At 32.0% G+C, this 17900-nt stretch overlaps 1 protein-coding gene, 3 non-coding genes and 2 pseudogenes across 4 annotated transcripts; 2 read left to right on the forward strand and 4 right to left on the reverse strand.

Annotated features, from left to right (window-relative positions):
- Window positions 1–1325: 1325 nt before the first annotated feature.
- Window positions 1326–2388, reverse strand: LOC132285954 (protein IQ-DOMAIN 20-like). The gene is made up of 2 exons (XM_059788198.1): window positions 2019–2388; window positions 1326–1810 (listed from the first exon to the last, which is right to left on the reverse strand). Exons 1-2 carry the CDS (start codon window positions 2292–2294, stop codon window positions 1640–1642), a joined length of 447 nt encoding a protein of 148 aa, XP_059644181.1. The 5' UTR covers window positions 2295–2388; the 3' UTR covers window positions 1326–1639.
- A 488-nt stretch (window positions 2389–2876) lies between these two features.
- Window positions 2877–3032, reverse strand: LOC132297685 (U4 spliceosomal RNA). Its single transcript, XR_009479356.1, has one exon. It is a non-coding gene; the product is annotated as a U4 spliceosomal RNA (small nuclear RNA).
- A 4078-nt stretch (window positions 3033–7110) lies between these two features.
- Window positions 7111–8145, forward strand: LOC132295784 (GPI mannosyltransferase 1-like; annotated as a pseudogene).
- Window positions 8146–8348: 203 nt separating this feature from the next.
- Window positions 8349–8506, reverse strand: LOC132297681 (U4 spliceosomal RNA). Its single transcript, XR_009479352.1, has one exon. It is a non-coding gene; the product is annotated as a U4 spliceosomal RNA (small nuclear RNA).
- A 4433-nt stretch (window positions 8507–12939) lies between these two features.
- Window positions 12940–17591, forward strand: LOC132295785 (GPI mannosyltransferase 1-like; annotated as a pseudogene).
- LOC132297694 (U4 spliceosomal RNA) lies at window positions 14309–14466 on the reverse strand. The gene has a single exon (XR_009479365.1). It is a non-coding gene; the product is annotated as a U4 spliceosomal RNA (small nuclear RNA).
- Window positions 17592–17900: the final 309 nt, after the last annotated feature.

The following is a 17900-nucleotide window of genomic DNA, read 5'->3' on the forward strand; positions in this document are numbered from 1 at the left end:
TTTAGATTAATTAAGAGGCTGTGGTATCACCTTTCAATTCAATGACTAAGAATTCAAGTTATTGGTACTTTATAGATTGATAAAAGATATATCTATATATATATATATATACATATACACAGGACACTAGTGAATTGATATTCATGCATCCAACTCATAAATAAAAGAATCAAATATTACAATGTAATTCTTTTTCTCTCTTTCTTTTTTCCCAATCTAGCGGATAAATTTTCTTTTGTCTCAACATTCTCCTTAGCTTCGTTTGACAAGTAGACTCAGCATGATCAAACCAAATCTCAATCAAATGATCCGTTAACTAATAATTCAAGTCAAACGGTCCCCAATATTACTTCATGGTCTTAAGCCTTAATGTATTTGCCGGCAATAACAACAAATCAAATATAAGAAAGAAAATAACAAAAATATTTTGCGAGATTTACATGAATATATAAATTGATTATGGAGTCTTCTGTGATATTTGTTCAATTTAGTTTTTGAGTTAAGTAGCATTACTCGTTTTGTTATCAACCACGATGATCGTACTAGCATTGGGTCTCAAGTGTAATTTCCTTCTGACTTTTAATACTTTGTAAATATATTCTAAAATAATTTTTTTCTCCCCAAATAAATATATTCTAAAATCATCAAGACGTGTGTAGACTAGTTTATTTAAACAAGGTAATTAAAATACCCAAATGTGCTATATATATATTATAAAACCCAAATCATCAAGTTTTAAACTTAAATAATATCTCTTTTTATTATTATTATTATTATTATTATTGAGAGTATTCAAGGGTGGTTTATTGAGTTGAACTTTGTCGTTAGGAAACAAAGGAATAAATCCAAATATATCTTAGAGAAATAAAAAAATAATAATAAAAAAAAAAAACCATACAACACAGCCAGAGAAGGCGACTTAGAGGTATGACTCGTGCTCAATTTGATATATGAAATGTTAAACTCTCAATGATTTATTATTTTGTTTTTTTGGCGTTTTGAAATTATTAATCGATACAATTTGTAATGAAAATGACGTTGTTAGGAAATAAACTGACCTCCAACCCTAATTACTCTACCCAAACCCAATCTATTTATTTTTGAATTTTTAAACTCGAGTTTGACACTAAAATTTTTGGGTTAAAAAGTTGAGTTAATTGGAATTGCTTATATCACCAAATCTCCAGAAGAAAAATTTAACGTGATTTTGAGTTAGTTTCAAGTTACATTACTTGTAAGCATACTAAAAAAATAAAAAGTCAAAGCAAAATTTTAAAAAATTACAAACAAATTGTTAACGGACAATAAATAAAGATTTAAACAAATAAAGTTAAAAAGTAATCATAATTTGAATATATATAAAATATTAAAAATGCAAAGAATAAAATTAATTAGAAATTGGAAACAGGTTGTTGGTATCTCTGCCAAACTTCAACTCTAATTAAGTTGTCCTATAAAGAATCCTACTCCCATCTTTTCTTTGATTATGAGTTCTCTAAATCAATTTGGAGATTCATTCGATCAGCTAAAATGCCGGTTTTGCCCTTTAGCTGAAACGACCTAATTGTTTGGTCTCTCTCGCCACTGGAAGGCTTATGACTTGTCATGAAAGAACTCTGTGGCTAGTATTACTTGTGAATCAATTATCACTACATCTGCTGAGGAGTTGGCGTGCTCTGACGGTGACCTGCAATTGGGCAAGCGCATGCATGCAATGTAAGGCCATTCGAGCTTGTTTTCTCACGTAGGCTCCGCGAACCACCGCTTGCACCTTCACAAGACTCTTCAGCGCTCGAAATGCTTTCCTTGCCTGTCAAACATTCACACCAAACACAGAATGTATAAATTAAGAGAGTTCATGAGTTATGTAAACCATTAACTGCAATCAAACAAAATTTCATAGTGGTCTGATTTTGAAAACAAAAAATTATTACTCCGTATTAAAAAGCTGAACCCTTTTAGCATGAAAGAAATATGTGAAGATATATATATATGTTGATGGGTGAATGGTGAAATACAAGATGAGCCCTAAAAGAGGCTTGGATCTTCATGGCTGCAATGTCTTCATCAGATAGTAACTCTTTCTTCGGGGTCGGGCTACTGGAGGGAGAAGAAAAAGCAGCTTCTGATTTTGTTATCTCGCGATTGACTGCATCTTCTGTGGCAGTTGCATCCTCTGTGAAGCTCGTGGTGGTGGTGGTGTTATTGGCGTGGAGAACAATGACAGTTTCATGATGAGAATACCTGAAAAGCTTTCTTCGAATGACGCCGAACCAATTCTGAGACTTTCCCATTTCTTCCTATTGTTGCTTCAGAGCTAGCTTTAGATTCAATGTATACTACTACTTCATTCATAAGAGCTTGGAAAACTTCCCTTCAAAGTTGGAGTTGTGGGCACCATGTTAGCACATATATATACATATATATATATATATAGAGAGAGAGAGAGAGAGATAGAGAGAACGTGGCAGGATGAATATCTTTCAAGCATTGCAACCACTAGACCCCGGGACCAAAAGTGTAAAATGACCACCACTCAGACTACCTAAGTATTGGTCCCAGTCAACAATAGAATGGTTGATATATGCATGATTGGTTCTTGGTAAGGATACGAATACATTACTTTCAGAAATATCTTAAATTATCATATAATGTTTTTTTAATAATTATAAAATCATTAGGTCATAATAGGGGCGGCAAATTACGTAATTTAAACATAAATCTTGTTTGTGCCTTGTGATACAAATACGAATTGCCACTGTTAGGTCATAATAATCATATCACTAATGTACTTGAATAAATTCAAAATCCTATTTTGTCCACAGAAGTTCCTAGGCTGTGAGTGTAAAACTAAAGTTTGGAACTCAGAATTGTAGGGTTTTACCCAAGAAGGGAACCCTTCCAAAAATTCTCAATGGCCGGGCGAAACCCAAGCCCAAGAGATTAATAAAAAGGGAAATAGTTTTCAACCAGCAATTGACGCGCCTCGGTTAAAACCTCACAGGCTGCGTCATTGCCCCAAGCGCAATGATGTATTTTTAATGTTGTGTATGTATTGTTTTTATAGTTAAAATTTTCGCATCCGCTTCATACACTTTTTCGATGTGGGAATTATGTCACATAATATCAAACAAGTATAATACAATTCTCTCCCTGTTTAGATTACCGGTCAATCAAATTAGAATCCTAGCATAAATAAAATTGCTTCATCTAATCAATCCCCAATTTCATCTACACTATTGATTTGTTCCAAAACTTTTCCTGTCCGGACTCCCGAGGGCGACTTTTGTAGGCGTAATACATCCAAATGGGCCAAGTTGACCCAAAAGGCTACTTATTTTTACTACTCTGCATAACAATGTGGGTTGGGCTAGTACCACCTAATTAAAGAACCAACCCACCACCATGTGACCTCCATTTATATCGAATGTCCATTGTCAATACATGGCCCAGGTCCATTATTCTCCAAATAATTAAGCGTTTTGTTTTAATCGAAATAAAATAAATGTTTTGTTATAATATATTTTGAATAATAATTGAAAGGTACTTTCATATTCCAAAAGATAAGGTTGTTTCTCTGATCTTTGGAAGCTCGGCTGTGAACCTTCACACTTCTCCCCACTAACCACCACTAATCGCTAATCACTAACTCTTAACACGTTTGTCATGAAAAAAAATAATAAAAAAAATTGATCAAGTATTAGGAGTATGTTTGTCATTAAAAATAAAAAATAAAAAAATAAAAACAGAAAAAAAAACCCACCTAGTGTGTTTGATTTAAAATGTCATACATTTACCATCTCTCAATTTTTTATAATTTTAATTTTAAGACGCTAATTCAGCATTCTCAATATGGGTTTAATGTAAATTTATAATGTCATTTGTTTAATTAAGAGGTTGTGATGGGTCATTGAATCCAATACTAATGGTACATGCTAGATTGATAAATATATTCGAACCTGTGATATTTATTCAACCTAGTATTTTTGAGATAGGTAGTATTACTCATTTTTGTCATGATCGTACTAATATTGAGTCTGAAATATGATTTTCTTACAACTTTTAATACTTTGTAAATATATTCTGAAATCATCAAGATATATCTAAAGTTGAGACTTGAGAGTGAAACCACCATGAATGGACACGTGTGCTAATTGAATGACATATCTAAGAACTATAATTAAATTGATGAAAACATTAAACACATTCTTTAAATTTTGAATATGATGTTTTTGTAAGGAAAAAACAATACTGTGAGGGTTATTTTCTAAGCAATAATATTTTATAATTACCAAGGTCTTGTGCCAAGTGATTTTTTTGGGGTTATTTTCAAGGAAGAAGTGTGTGTGGTGTATGTAAATTTTTTTTCAGGAAAAAAATTATTCCTCTTTAAAATTAGTGTCATCTTTAATAATCGTGACTCACATTCTTATAAGTTACTGTTACAAAGACCACATTAAATCCGTTTCAAAATTAGTGTTATTTTTAGTAATCGACACTCCTATATATATATATATATATATATATATATATATATATATATATATATATATATTGTTTTAGTAATGATTTTCTGAAATGATTTGATGGGTTGGTATAATAACAATCCAAAAAATAAAAGAAAAAAAACATGGGAGTTCAGTTGTTCGATGCTCAAAGAAAATGAGAAATTGAGTGTTTCAAGCTTTTTCTATGATTCCCAATACCATTCTGAAACGGGTTTTTGAAAGTTTGGAGTGAGAGACGAAGATGATCCACAGATCTTATTCTCAATGTTTGCGACTGTAAATGGTATAGAGGAGATGAACATGAAGACTAGACCATGAATCAAAGACAGTACTCGAAAGGTAAACATAGGCACTGCTTTTTTTATCTTTTATTTCCTGCATTCCAATTATTCAATCGATATAAAGCTGCAGAAAAAAAAAAAAAAAAAAAAAAAATGTGTGGTCTTTGATACTGTGATTTACTTATTGATGTTCTTAATTTTGTAGTTGTTGTGTCAAGTGTTTTGCCTGAAAAACTTCAATTAATGCAGAGTCATAAAATATGGTGGTGGACCACATCTTTAACTATTGAGAAGTGAGAACTTGTCTCCTTTCACAACAAATTAAAATCCTTTCTTTTTTATTTTTGGTTTTGTGTTTGTTTTTAGATCTTGTTAAATAACTCTGCCCATCAACTGTTTGATTAAATGCCTCAGCTAAACTGTTGTTTCTAAGTGTGTCAGCCAAACACCCATAAATGGGAGGGGCATTTTTATGTTGAATTAAACGTAAGCCTTAACAAAAAGGGTGTAATTGAATTATGGGTGTCACAAACTTGATATGAAATGATAAGTTTTAAATTCTCATACTTTTTTTATATCTGATAACTAGTTCATGAATTACACACCTAGAATCATTCACGTGATGCTCTTATTTCCTTGTACACAATCCGTGACAGCTGTAATTTATCAAAGGGATGGCCAAAATCTCTACATACATTAATATCTTTGTGTATGAGAAAATTCTTTTGGTACATTTTGATTCTTTTGATAAAGATGGTACCATTTGAGATCATTTCTTTTTTTCTCCTTTAGGTGTTAATGTGTGTGGTGGAACTCTGGTTGTCAATCCATCCTATTGTGGGCTACTGCAATGTGTAAATATTGTTCTCTTTTTCGATTTTTTGTGATACTAATAATACTGACCACCCCTCCTTCTATCTTCAATATATAATTTTGCTGCTGTGTTATATTTTTTCCACTATTAATGTCATTAGTCCTTGTGCCCATTAGAGAAGTTGGGAATCAAAAAATGGGACATAAAAGCAAAGATTCAGAGAAGGGGGAGCTGACTAGGGTAAAATTTGTTTATTTTCCAATTAAACTCCTTATGCCATTCTTATTTGCCTCAAATATATATATATATATATATATATATATATATATATATATATATATATATTTGAGGCAAATAAGAATGGCATAAGGAGTTTAATTGGAAAATAAACAAATTTTAATATCTAGCTGCACAGAACCTAACTCCCCTCCCTGCAAAATTCAGACCCTTAGCAGGGCTCGGAACTTCCCTATTGCTTATCGGGTGGGATAGACCGGAGATACATGTTGAAATCTTAATGTATGTTGTTGTGGTTTCAGTTCACCATATATTGAATAGTTCAGCATCATGAAGTAAATTGGATTTGTTTTATAGCTTAGTTAGTGAATATCCCAATGTTCCTAACAAGCAAAGCTGTTTTACACATATGTATGGTTAAGAATGAGAGTGGGCATTGATGCAAGGTTGCTCATTACGACCTAGAGGTCTTGGACGTGGAGATATGATTGCTTCAAACCCATAGCAAGGGAGCCTTGTCCATGGGGTTAGCCCTATACGCATAATTAAGAATAGACATGCACAGACCTATTCAAGGTCCAGTGGGGGCAATTGTTCCCACTTATTTTTTTTTGGTTGCTATTTATATACCTACAATTTTTTTTGCTTTGAATTATGTACCTATAAAATTTTAAAATTGTCCCCACTAAAATTATAAATAAACCTTACTATTGCCCCCACCTCAAGGTTTGAATTTTTTTTTTATCTTGTTATTGTTAAAGGCCGCCTCCTCGCACATAATTATTTAGGTCCATCCCTGAGAATAAATATATATTTTTAAGAAGGATACTTCTGAACATGTAGAAAATAATAATAATAATAATAAAAACTAAAACTAATCAAATATAAGAAAGAAAATAACAATAACATTATGGGAGATTTACATGAATGTATCAATTATTTAATCATTTTAGTTGATGTTAGCATTTGGAATATGAAAGTATTTCAGGTTCAGTTAAGAATACTAGGCTTCTCTCCATCATGGCATGGAAGGGGGAAGTTGGTGTGGAAGCTTTGTTTTGTTCAATGGTGTTTGTTATGGAGAATCTTGTCGTAGTAACAAGAAAAAGTACTACTTTTAAATCTGAAAAAGAATATAATCATTCGATATAAGTTTTAGACTCTCTTTGGTTAAAGCACCAAATACAGATTTCCTTTCATGTCATTATAAATACATAATTATAATTCCTAACTTTCTTTGTGTCTTATTTACTGGTTTACACGTAATATTTTACAAGCTGTGTTTTGGTATGGGCTGGTTGTCCATTTTAAAATCTATCCTATAATCTATGCACTTCCTATCAGCTTAGTTCTTGATCCTTGCCACTATCAATCTATTCAGAAGCCTGTCCTTATGGATTGGAATTCTAGTAAAGTTAAGTCAGCCCAGAGTCTAAGTGGCATGGGAATTACTGTCCATGCCATTTATTGTTGCTTTGAAAAACATGTTTTCAAGAGAGAATTATGTCGGGACTGATCTCTGTGGCTGTCTTCTTCTTTTGTACTGGGATTTTCTTCTATCTATATAATTTGGAATTCTTGCATGAGGCTCTGCTATACCATCTTACCCGTACAGATCCAAGACACAATTTTTCCATATATTTTTATCACATCTATCTACACTACGACCGTGAGTTTTTAATCTTAGAGAAACTCATCTGTTTTCTGCCTCAACTTATTGTTCAGCTAGTTCTTATTCTCCGCTTCACTCAGGATTTGCCATTCTGTTTCTTTGTGCAGACGGTAGCATTTCTAGCATTTAACAAGGTTTGTGAATTCAACCTAGTGCCTTGTACTGTCACTGAAATTGAGATCTCTTTTTGCCTTCTTATTTTAGTTCTAATTAAAAATGCAAATCGGACTATCGAGTCTTGTTACGTGAAAAATCACTCTATCTGCCTCCAGAAGTAATTTTATTTCTGAAATTATGGGCTCATACTTTGGATAGGGAATTTCTGATAGGGTTCTTCTTTTGATATTCTTATGTTTTATTGGTTATTATTTTTTGGCAGATCATGACAGCCAGTACTTTGAATGGTTCTTCTGCCTGTTGCCTTTAATACTACCATGGTGCAATATGAAGCTTAAATGGGAAGGCTTGTCCTACATTTTACTATGGATGGGAGCTCAAATTCACTGGTTGAATTCAAAGGCAAGCAAGTTTAATTTTCTTAACTACTACAGTAATACATTTGTTCTCATCGGTATTGTCCGTCATCACACTTCTCGTTATTCGAACCACATGCAAGTTCGAAGAAAACTTTGAAACATGAATTATGAATTATATATATATAGATATCTTTCTCCTTAGGTAGCTACGGAGTGTGTGGAAAAGGGTATTATCGCCCAGAAGATACCATGATGAAATCTTAATGTATGTTCTTGTGAATTGAATTTGACAAAATATATAATGGGTGTGTGATTTTTGGTTTTTTTGCTTGAATAAAAGTTTGGAACTCGGAATTGTAGGGCTTTACCCAAGAAGGGAGCCCTTCCAAAAATTCTCGATAGCCTAGGCGGAACCCAAGCCAAAGAGAGCGATAAAAAAAGGAAATAGTTTTCAACCAGCAATTGACGCGCCTCGGTTAAAACCTCACTGGCTGCGTCATTGCCCCTAGCGCAATGATGCTTTTTCTAAATCTCCCATGTGGTGTTTTTATAGTTATAATTTTTTTCAAGTTCTTGTACTTTTTCGATATGGGACTTGTGTTATAGTTCAAACCTTAACATGTGATAAATTGTGTCGGTCAATCAAATTAGAGTCCCAACAGGAATAGGATTGAATCATCTAAGAATAATCTCCGATTAGTGAAAAGTCTTAACCCATGCAAATGGGCCGAGCTAGCCCAAAAGGCTACTTTGCATCATGCATCTAATAAAAGGACCAACCAGGCCCACCACCATGTGACTGTCATTTGTTTCGAATGTCAGTGTTAATAGATGGCCCAGGTCCATTATTCTCACTGAACCCAGTGATTGACTTCTGCAAGTAATCACCTCTGTAGTTGCGCTGGTACGTATTTTGTTTTAACGGAAACAAAATAAATGTTTTGTTATAGAAATGCCGATCAGATTTTTGCTTCAACATTCTAAATATAAATTTATATTGTCATTTGTTTAATTGAGAGAATGTATATCACGTTTCAATCCAATAACTTTTTTTTTTTGGTCACCAATACAATAACTAAGAATTCAAGTTAATTTTTTTGTTTTAGATTGATGAAAAAATAAATATACTACACTTTTAAAGTGAATTGACAATTTGACATTGATAAAAAAATTAAGCACATTCTTCAAAGTCTGAATACTTTTCCCAAAAAAACACACAGTACTGTGATTATATTTTACAATCGGCCAATCAAGAAAATTTGTCATTAAAGAATGTAATAATTATATATACTGCACTTTTTTGTAATTTAAAATATATATATATATATTCTTAATTTAATATTAAATAATAAAATCAATTTCGACATTTTATAACCCAATTAAGGGTGGGATACATGATAAATTTGATGCACGTCTTTGAGACCCAAAAAATGGACAAATTCCTTTTCTTAGGAACACATACAAGATTCGTCACTACAAAAAGGATAATGGTGTAATGAGAATTTTATGATTTTAACCTATTTTTTTTAGTAATTGTTTTATGAAATGATTCGACGAATATTGTTATATTAATATTCTAAAAAAGAAAAGAAAAAAACATAAGAGTTCAGTTGTTTGTTGCTCAAGAAATTGAGCGTTTCAATCTTTTTCTTTGATGCCCAAAACCATCTCTGAAATGGACTTTTGGAGTGAGACACAAAGATCTACAAATCTTATTCTCAATGTTTGCGGACTGTAAATGATATAGAGGAGATGAGCATGAAGACGAGGCTATGAATCAAAGACAGTACTGAGAGATTTCGCAAAGGCTAATGGTCACTGGTTTTTATTTATTTATTTCCTGAATTTTTATTATTCAATCGAATTTAAAGCTACAAAAAAAAAAAAAAGGTTTATCGTCTTTAATACTGTGATTTTCTTATTGATGTTCTTAATTTTGTAATTAGAACTTGTTTGAATTGTTGCTTTTAGTGCATTGCATGTAAAACTTCAATTAATGCCGTCATAAAATGTGGTGTTGGACCAAATCTATATCCATTGAGAAGTTGTCTCCTTCCACAACACATAAATTTATCCCCTTTTACTCTTTTTTTTTCTTTTTTATTTGTTTGTTTTGTGAGGGCGTTGAGGTTGCTCTATTGTGTGGGTTTAAAATAAAAAATATCTTAAGACAGTTTACATCTTACCTTGAAATTGTAGGAGCTCATTGCTGAAGCCCCGCTGGGCTAGCTTCTTTTTTTTCTTTTTTCTTTTTTTAATTATTATTATTTTTTATAGGTTTTGTTAAATAAGTGTATCCATCCACTGTTTGATTAAATGCCCCAGCTAAATTGTTGTTTCCAAGTATGTGCACCATATAACGATGGCAATTCATGTTCGTGAGTCATAATCGTGTCTACTAAATAAGTAAATTCAAACTCGACACATTTAATAAATCCTTTTAATGATATATTTGTCAAAACGAGGCATTTAATATTCAATCAAATAATAAAGAAAAATGCAAAGCGACAACGGTCCTTTCACAGTCGCTCTTCTAATTGGCTACTTTAACTCTCATTAATTACTCTTTCTTGATATTCTCAAGGAACGTGAAAAATATTACATATTTTAAAACAAAACTCACATTTTAAAGACAAAACTACCCTTTAAATCATTTTTCATTACCTCTTGTATCTCCTCCCTCAATCCATATACGGGTAGTATATATATATTTTTTATTGCCTTTATTTTTTTTTCTTTTTTTCTTTATTCCCCCACTTTCTTTCTTTTTTTTTTTTTTTTTTCTAAATTGTTGCCATTAACCTTTTTTCCCGTTATTCCTTTCATTTTATTTTTTTCTAAATTGTTATGGCTTAATAACAAATTTGGTAAACATTCCCCTGTTTCTAAATTTTTTTCTAGATTCCGTATTCTTATTTGTTCTTGTTTAAAATTTAATAACAATTTGGTTTAATAAAATTTTTTCTAATTTGATGAATATTCCTGTCTTATTTGTTCTGGTTTAAAAAAAAAAATGAAAGGAATGACCGAAAAAAGGCTAATGGCAACAATTTAGAAAAAAAAAAGGAAAAAAATGAAAAAAATGAATGAAAGAAATAAAGACAATAAAATATATATATATATACTACATGTATATGGATTGAGGGAGGAGATACGAAAAAGTAATGAGAAAGGATTTAAATGATAGTTTTATTTTAAAATGAGAACAACGATTCGAAAAAAATTTGTCACAATTAGTCCAAATATTTATGTTAAACAAAAAAGGTGTAATTGAATTATGGGTGTCACAAACTTGATATGAAATGATAAGTTTTAAATTCTCAAACTTTTTTTATATCTGATAACTAGTTCATGAATTGCACACCTAGAATCATTTACGTGATGCTCTTATTTCCTTGTACGCAATCCGTGACAGCTGTAATTTATCAAAGGGATGGCCAAAATCTCTACATACATTAATATCTTTGTGTATGAGAAAATGCTTTTGGTACATTTTGATTCTTTTGATAAAGATGGTACCATTTGAGATCATTTCTTTTTTTCTCCTTTAGGCGTTAATGTGTTTGGTGGAACTCTGGTTGTCAATCCATGGCCTACTGCAATGTGTAAATATTGTTCTCTTTTTCGATTTTTTGTGATACTAATAAGACTGACCACACCTCCTCCTATCTTCAATATATAATTTTGCTGCTGTGTTATATTTTTTCCACTATTAATGTCATTAGTCTTTGTGCCCATTAGAGAAGTTGGGAATCAAAAAATGTGACATAAAAAGCAAAGATTCAGAGAGGGGGGAGCTGACTAGGGTTAAATTTGTTTATTTGCCAATTAAACTCCTTATGCCATTCTTATTTGCCTCAAATATATATATATTTTAATATCTAGCTTCACAGAACCTAACTCCCCTCCCTGCAAAATTCAGACCCTTAGCAGGGCTCGGAACTTCCCTATTGCTTATTCGGTGGGATAGACCGGAGATACCATGTTGAAATCTTAATGTATGTTGTTGTGGTTTCAGTTCACCATATATTGAATAGTTCAACATCATGAAGTAAATTGGATTTGTTTTATAGCTTAGTTAGTGAATATCCCAATGTTCCTAACAAGCAAAGCTGTTTTACACATATGTATGGTTAAGAATGAGAGCGGGCATTGGTGCAAGGTTGCTAATTACAACCTAGAGGTCTTGGACGTGGAGATATGATTGCTTCAAACCCGTAGCAAGGGAGCCTTGTCCACATGCACAGACCTATTCAAGGTCCAGTGGGGGCAATTGTTCCCACTTATTTTTTTAGGTTGCTATTATATACCTACAATTTTTTTTGCTTTGAATTATGTACCAATAAAATTTTAAAATTGTCCCCACTAAAATTATAAATAAACCTTACTATTGCCCCCACCTCAAGGTTTGGATTTTTTTATTTAATCTTGTTATTGTTAAAGGCCGCCCCCTCGCACATAATTATTTAGGTCCATCCCAGAGAATAAATATATATTTTTAAGAAGGATACTTCTCAACATGTGGGAAAATAAATAATAATAATAAAAACTAAAACTAATCAAATATAAGAAAGAAAATAACAATAACATAATGGGAGATTTACATCAATGTATCAATTATTTAATCATTTTAGTTGATGTTGGCATTTGGAATATGAAAGTATTTAAGGTTCAGTTAAGAATACTAGGTTTCTCTCCATCATGGCATGGAAGGGGGAAGTTGGTGTGGAAGCTTTGTTTTGTTCAATGGTGTTTGTTATGGAGAATCTTGTCGAAGTAACAAGAAAAAGTACTACTTTTAAATCTGAAAAAAAATATAATCATTCGATATAAGTTTTAGACTATCTTTGGTTAAAGCACCAAATACAGATTTCCTTTCATGTCATTATAAATACATAATTATAATTCCTAACTTTCTTTGTGTCATATTTACTGGTTTACACGTAATATTTTACAAGCTGTGTTTTGGTATGGGCTGCTTGTCCATTTCAGAATCTATCCTATAATCTATGCACTTCCTATCAGCTTAGTTCTTGATCCTTTCCACTTTCAATCTATTCAGAAGCCTGTCCTTATGGATTGGAATTCTAGTAAAGTTAAGTCAGCCCAGAGTCTAAGTGGCATGGGAGTTACTGTCCATGCCATTTATTGTTGCTTTGAAAAACATGTTTTCAAGAGAGAATTATGTTGGGACTGATCTCTGTGGCTGTCTTCTTCTTTTGTACTGGGTTTTTCTTCTATCTATATAATTTGGAATTCTTGCATGAGGCTCTCTGCCATACCATTTTACCCGTACAGATCCAAGACACAATTTTTCCATATATTTTTATCACATCTATCTAAACTACGACCATGAGTTTTTAATCTTAGAGAAACTCATCTGTTTTCTGCCTCAACTTGTTGTTCGGCTAGTTCTTACTCTCCACTTCACTCAGGATTTGCCATTCTGTTTCTTTGTGCAGACAGTAGCATTTGTAGCATTTAACTAGGTTTGTGAATTCAACCTAGTGCCTTTTACTGTCACTGAAATTGAAATCTCTTTTTGCCTTCTTATTTTAGTTCTAATTAAAAATGCAAATCGGACTATTGAGTCTTCTTACGTGAAAAATTACTCTATCTGCCTCCAGAAGTAATTTTATTTCTGTAATTATGGGCTCATACTTTGGATAGGGAATTTCTGATAGGGTTCTTCTTTTGATATTCTTATGTTTTATTGGTTATTATTTTTTGGCAGGTCATGACAGTGCAGTACTTTTGTATGGTTCTTCTGCCTGTTGCCTTTAATACTACCATGGTGCAATATGAAGCATAAATGGGAAGGCTTCTTGTACATTTTACTACGGATGGGAGCTCAAATTCACTGGTTGAATTCAAAGGCAAGCAAGTTTAATTTTCTTAACTACTACAGTAATACATTTGTTTTCATCGGTATTATCCATCACCACACTTCCCGTTATTCGAACGACATGCAAGTTCGAAGAAAACTTTGAAACATGAATTATATATGCAAGTTCAAAGAAAACTTTGAAACATGAATTATAAATATATAGATATCTAGCTCGGTCCCTATCGGTTATGTTCTTGTGGTTTCAGTTCACCATATATTGAATAGTTCTACATCATGAAGTGAATTGAATTTAAATAGGAATCTGATTGACTTTATTGGCGGCTCCTCTGGTAAGATCACATATAGTGGGTGTGTGATTTTTCGTTTTTGCTTCAATTAAAGTTTGGAATTCGGAATTGTAAATCTTTACTCAAGAAGGGAGCCCTTATTTTTCGTTTTTGTTTGAATAAAAGTTTGGAACTCGGAATTGTAGGACTTTACCCAAGAAGGGAGCCCTTCCAAAAATTCTCGATAGCCCGGGCAGAACCCAAGCCAAAGAGAGCGATAAAAAAAGGAAATAGTTTTCAACCAGCAATTGACGCGCCTCGGTTAGAACCTCACGAGCTGCGTCATTGCCCCAAGCGCAATGATGTATTTTCTAAATCTTCCATGTGGTGTTTTTATAGTTATAATTTTTTTCAAGTTCTTGTACTTTTTCGATATGGGACTTGTGATATAGTTCAAAATCATCAACAATTACATTAACATGTGATAAATTGTGTCGGTCAATCATATTAGAGTCCCAACAGGAATAAGATTGAATCATCTAATAATAATATCCAATTAGTGAAAAGTCCTAACCTATGCAAATGGGCCGAGCTAGCCCAATAGGCTTCTTTGCATGATGCATCTAATAAAAGGACCAACCAGGCCACTTCCATGCGACTTCCATTTGTATCGAATGTCAGTGTTAATAGATGGCCCAGCTCCATTATTCTCACTGAACCCAGTATTTGATTTCCGCAAGTAATCAACCTCTGTAGTTGGGCTGGCACGCATTTTGTAACGGAAACAAAATAAATGTTTTGTTAGAAATTCCGATTATATTTTTGCATCAACATTTTAATTTATATTGTCATTTGCTTAATTAAGAGAATGTATATCACGTTTCAATCCAATAACTTTGTGTTTTTTTTTTTTTTGGTCACCAATCCAATAACTAAGAATTCAAGTTAATTTTTTGTTTTAGATTGATGAAAAAATAAATATACTACACTTTTAAAGTGAATTGACAATTTGATATTGATAAAAAAAAAAAAATTAAGCACATTCTTCAAAGTATGAATACTTTTCCTAAAAAAAAACGCACAGTACTGTGATTATATTTTACAATCGGCCAATCCTGGAAATTTGTCATTAAAGAATGTAATAATTATATATACTACACTTTTTTGTAATTTAAAAAATATATGTATTTTAAATTTAATATTGAATAATAAAATCAATTTCGACATTTTATAACCCAATTAAGGGTGGGATACAAGAGACGTGATAAATTTGATGCACATCTGTGTAATAATATATAGGAGAATTTTATGATTTTAACCTATTTTTTTTAGTAATTATTTTATGAAATGATTCAACAAATATTGCTATATTAACACTCCAAAAAAGAATAGAATAAAACATAAGAGTACAAATATTATACCATTGGACCCTTTGGTTGCAGAACTACTATTTATGTCACCTGTTTTTCTAATTTCTTTTGTTCTGTTCTGCCGTACTTGACATTGTTTGTCACCCTTGTCAATGTTCAAAAACTGTGCAGTTTTGTTTACCAACTTAATCGTCACTAATTTTACATATAGGTGGTCATTTTGCTGTATATTACAAGTGGATTACAAGGCAACTTGAAATTGAATCAGTCAACTTCAACTAGTTTCAAATTTTACCTACCTACAATAATGTGATCAAAGTGCGCGACCGAATAAGAAAAATATACGGAGTACTATTCTCACTGATGGTCCATTTTGTTGAAGTGATCGGTGTCCAGGAGAGAGATTCTGTAGATTATGTAGTATATAAAGTGGATCAAAATTGTCTTCTGGGCAACAATGAATATATCCCAGCTTGTGAATAATATGTGAACACCATTTTGCCACGTCAGTTAGTCAAAGAAGAGAAAAGAAAGTAAATCAATTTTTACCAAAGACGTATTAGCGTATACATACAAAGTTCGTCACGTCACTTAGTCAAAAAAAACAAAAGAGAGCAAGTCAGTTTTTAGTGATATATACAAAATCTATATATCCCAACTTTTTCCTTAACAGCATCTCAATATTTTTCGAATGTACATACTAATATTTTCGTGGAATATGATCTACTATTAATCTATTTCTCTTGTTAGAAAAATGTTTGGATGTTGGTCTTGCTTCACAATATTTTCCTAACGTACATCCCAACTTTCTCCATACTAGCATCCCAACATTTTTCTAACGTGTATCCCAAACAAAGATAAAGTAATGAATAGTGTGATATTGGTAAGAAGAAAGTTGGGATGTTAGTAAGAGGAAAGTTGAGATGTAGGTAAGTCAGTTTTTAGTGCAAACATAGAAAGTTTATACATTCTAACTTTCTCCTTAACAAATTGCAATATTTTCCAACTTTCTCCTTACTAGCATCCTAACATTTTTCTAACGTACATTCCAAACAAGATAAAATAATGAATCGTGTGATGTTAGTTAGGAAAATGTTGTGATATACAATTTATACTAAGATATGTTTATTTATGTATTTGTACAATAAGTGAGATGTTAGTAAGAAAAAAGTTAGGATGTAGGTTAGAGAAATGTTGTGATATACAAGAAGTTGTAGATTAGGGAAATATTTGTGTAAAAAAAAAAAAAAAAAAAAAAAAAAAAAAAAAAAAAAAAAAAGAGTAAAAAGTTGGTATAGTTTTGATTTGGTCTCGTATGTATGTGTGTATGTATATATAAAAGTTTTGCTTTTTTAATTTTTAACTTTTACGATTTTAACTCAGTGGCTGTGACCGGTCCTATTGTTGCACAGGAGACGATTTTGATCCTATATAAAGTAGGGTAAATAAAATTACACTCACTTGAAGTTTCGATAAATCTCACTTAGTTGGAGCTTTTGAGGTTTATTATTCTATTCTCCTTGGTTTTGTGTGTGTGTGTGTGTGTGTTGTTAAACAAAATTCATTAAAAGGCCAAACTACCTTTGTTTTTTTGTTAAAAATATGAGGGCATTATTGGTATTTCACATTCATGAATTTTATATTTTTATAATAAATTATTAACTAAGGGTAAATTAGTAATTGTATCGCTTTTCCTGTCGAAAATTTGTTTCCGATGGCCTTAAAGGGCCATTTTGCTTGCTTTTAATAATTGAGGGGGCCAAGTTGCTTTTAAAAATAGTTTAGAAACATTATGCAACAATGGTATAATTTTAGGACGATTTTTTTGCTCTTCTGCAATCAAACCGCTCCAACTATGGCGACCACCATACTTACACTTGCAAGGAAAGAAAAAGGAAGACCACGGTCATCAAACCAATCAGCCTGACTATGATGAGAGTACAAGGTCGAGCCACTAAGTGTTTGTGGGCTCCACTGTATTCAGATTTGGTTTTTGTTGCTAATGCTGTTTTGATAATTTCTTTTTGGTATTTTAAAGATACCGTTTATATGTAGTAGTAAATCTGTTTCTGATGACTGTTTTCCAAAAATTTTGTTAAGAAAATGCTTGCTTTCATAGAATTGTTGAAAAATATATAATTTGACTACATCGACTTGGACCATATATATACTAGTGTTATATGAAGCAAAGAAAACATAAATTATTGAAGCATGCACCATGACTATTCGAGAATCTCACGAGCATCTTAATCAAAGGCTGGACAAGTTTGGGAGAGAGAGAGATAAACAAATAGACATAATAATAAAGGTGTTACTTTTTAAAAGATTTAACCAAATATAAATGAATTCTTCTAATTCACCTGCCATTACTCTTCGATTTTATGTTGAGGTTTATCCTCTAGAAAGACTCAAATCAATTTTTAGATCA

This window comes from Cornus florida, unplaced genomic scaffold, assembly GCF_030987335.1.
Source record: "Cornus florida cultivar Cherokee Brave unplaced genomic scaffold, ASM3098733v1 CherokeeBrave_3.0.0_Hap2_Chr02, whole genome shotgun sequence".
Taxonomy (NCBI): domain Eukaryota; kingdom Viridiplantae; phylum Streptophyta; class Magnoliopsida; order Cornales; family Cornaceae; genus Cornus; species Cornus florida.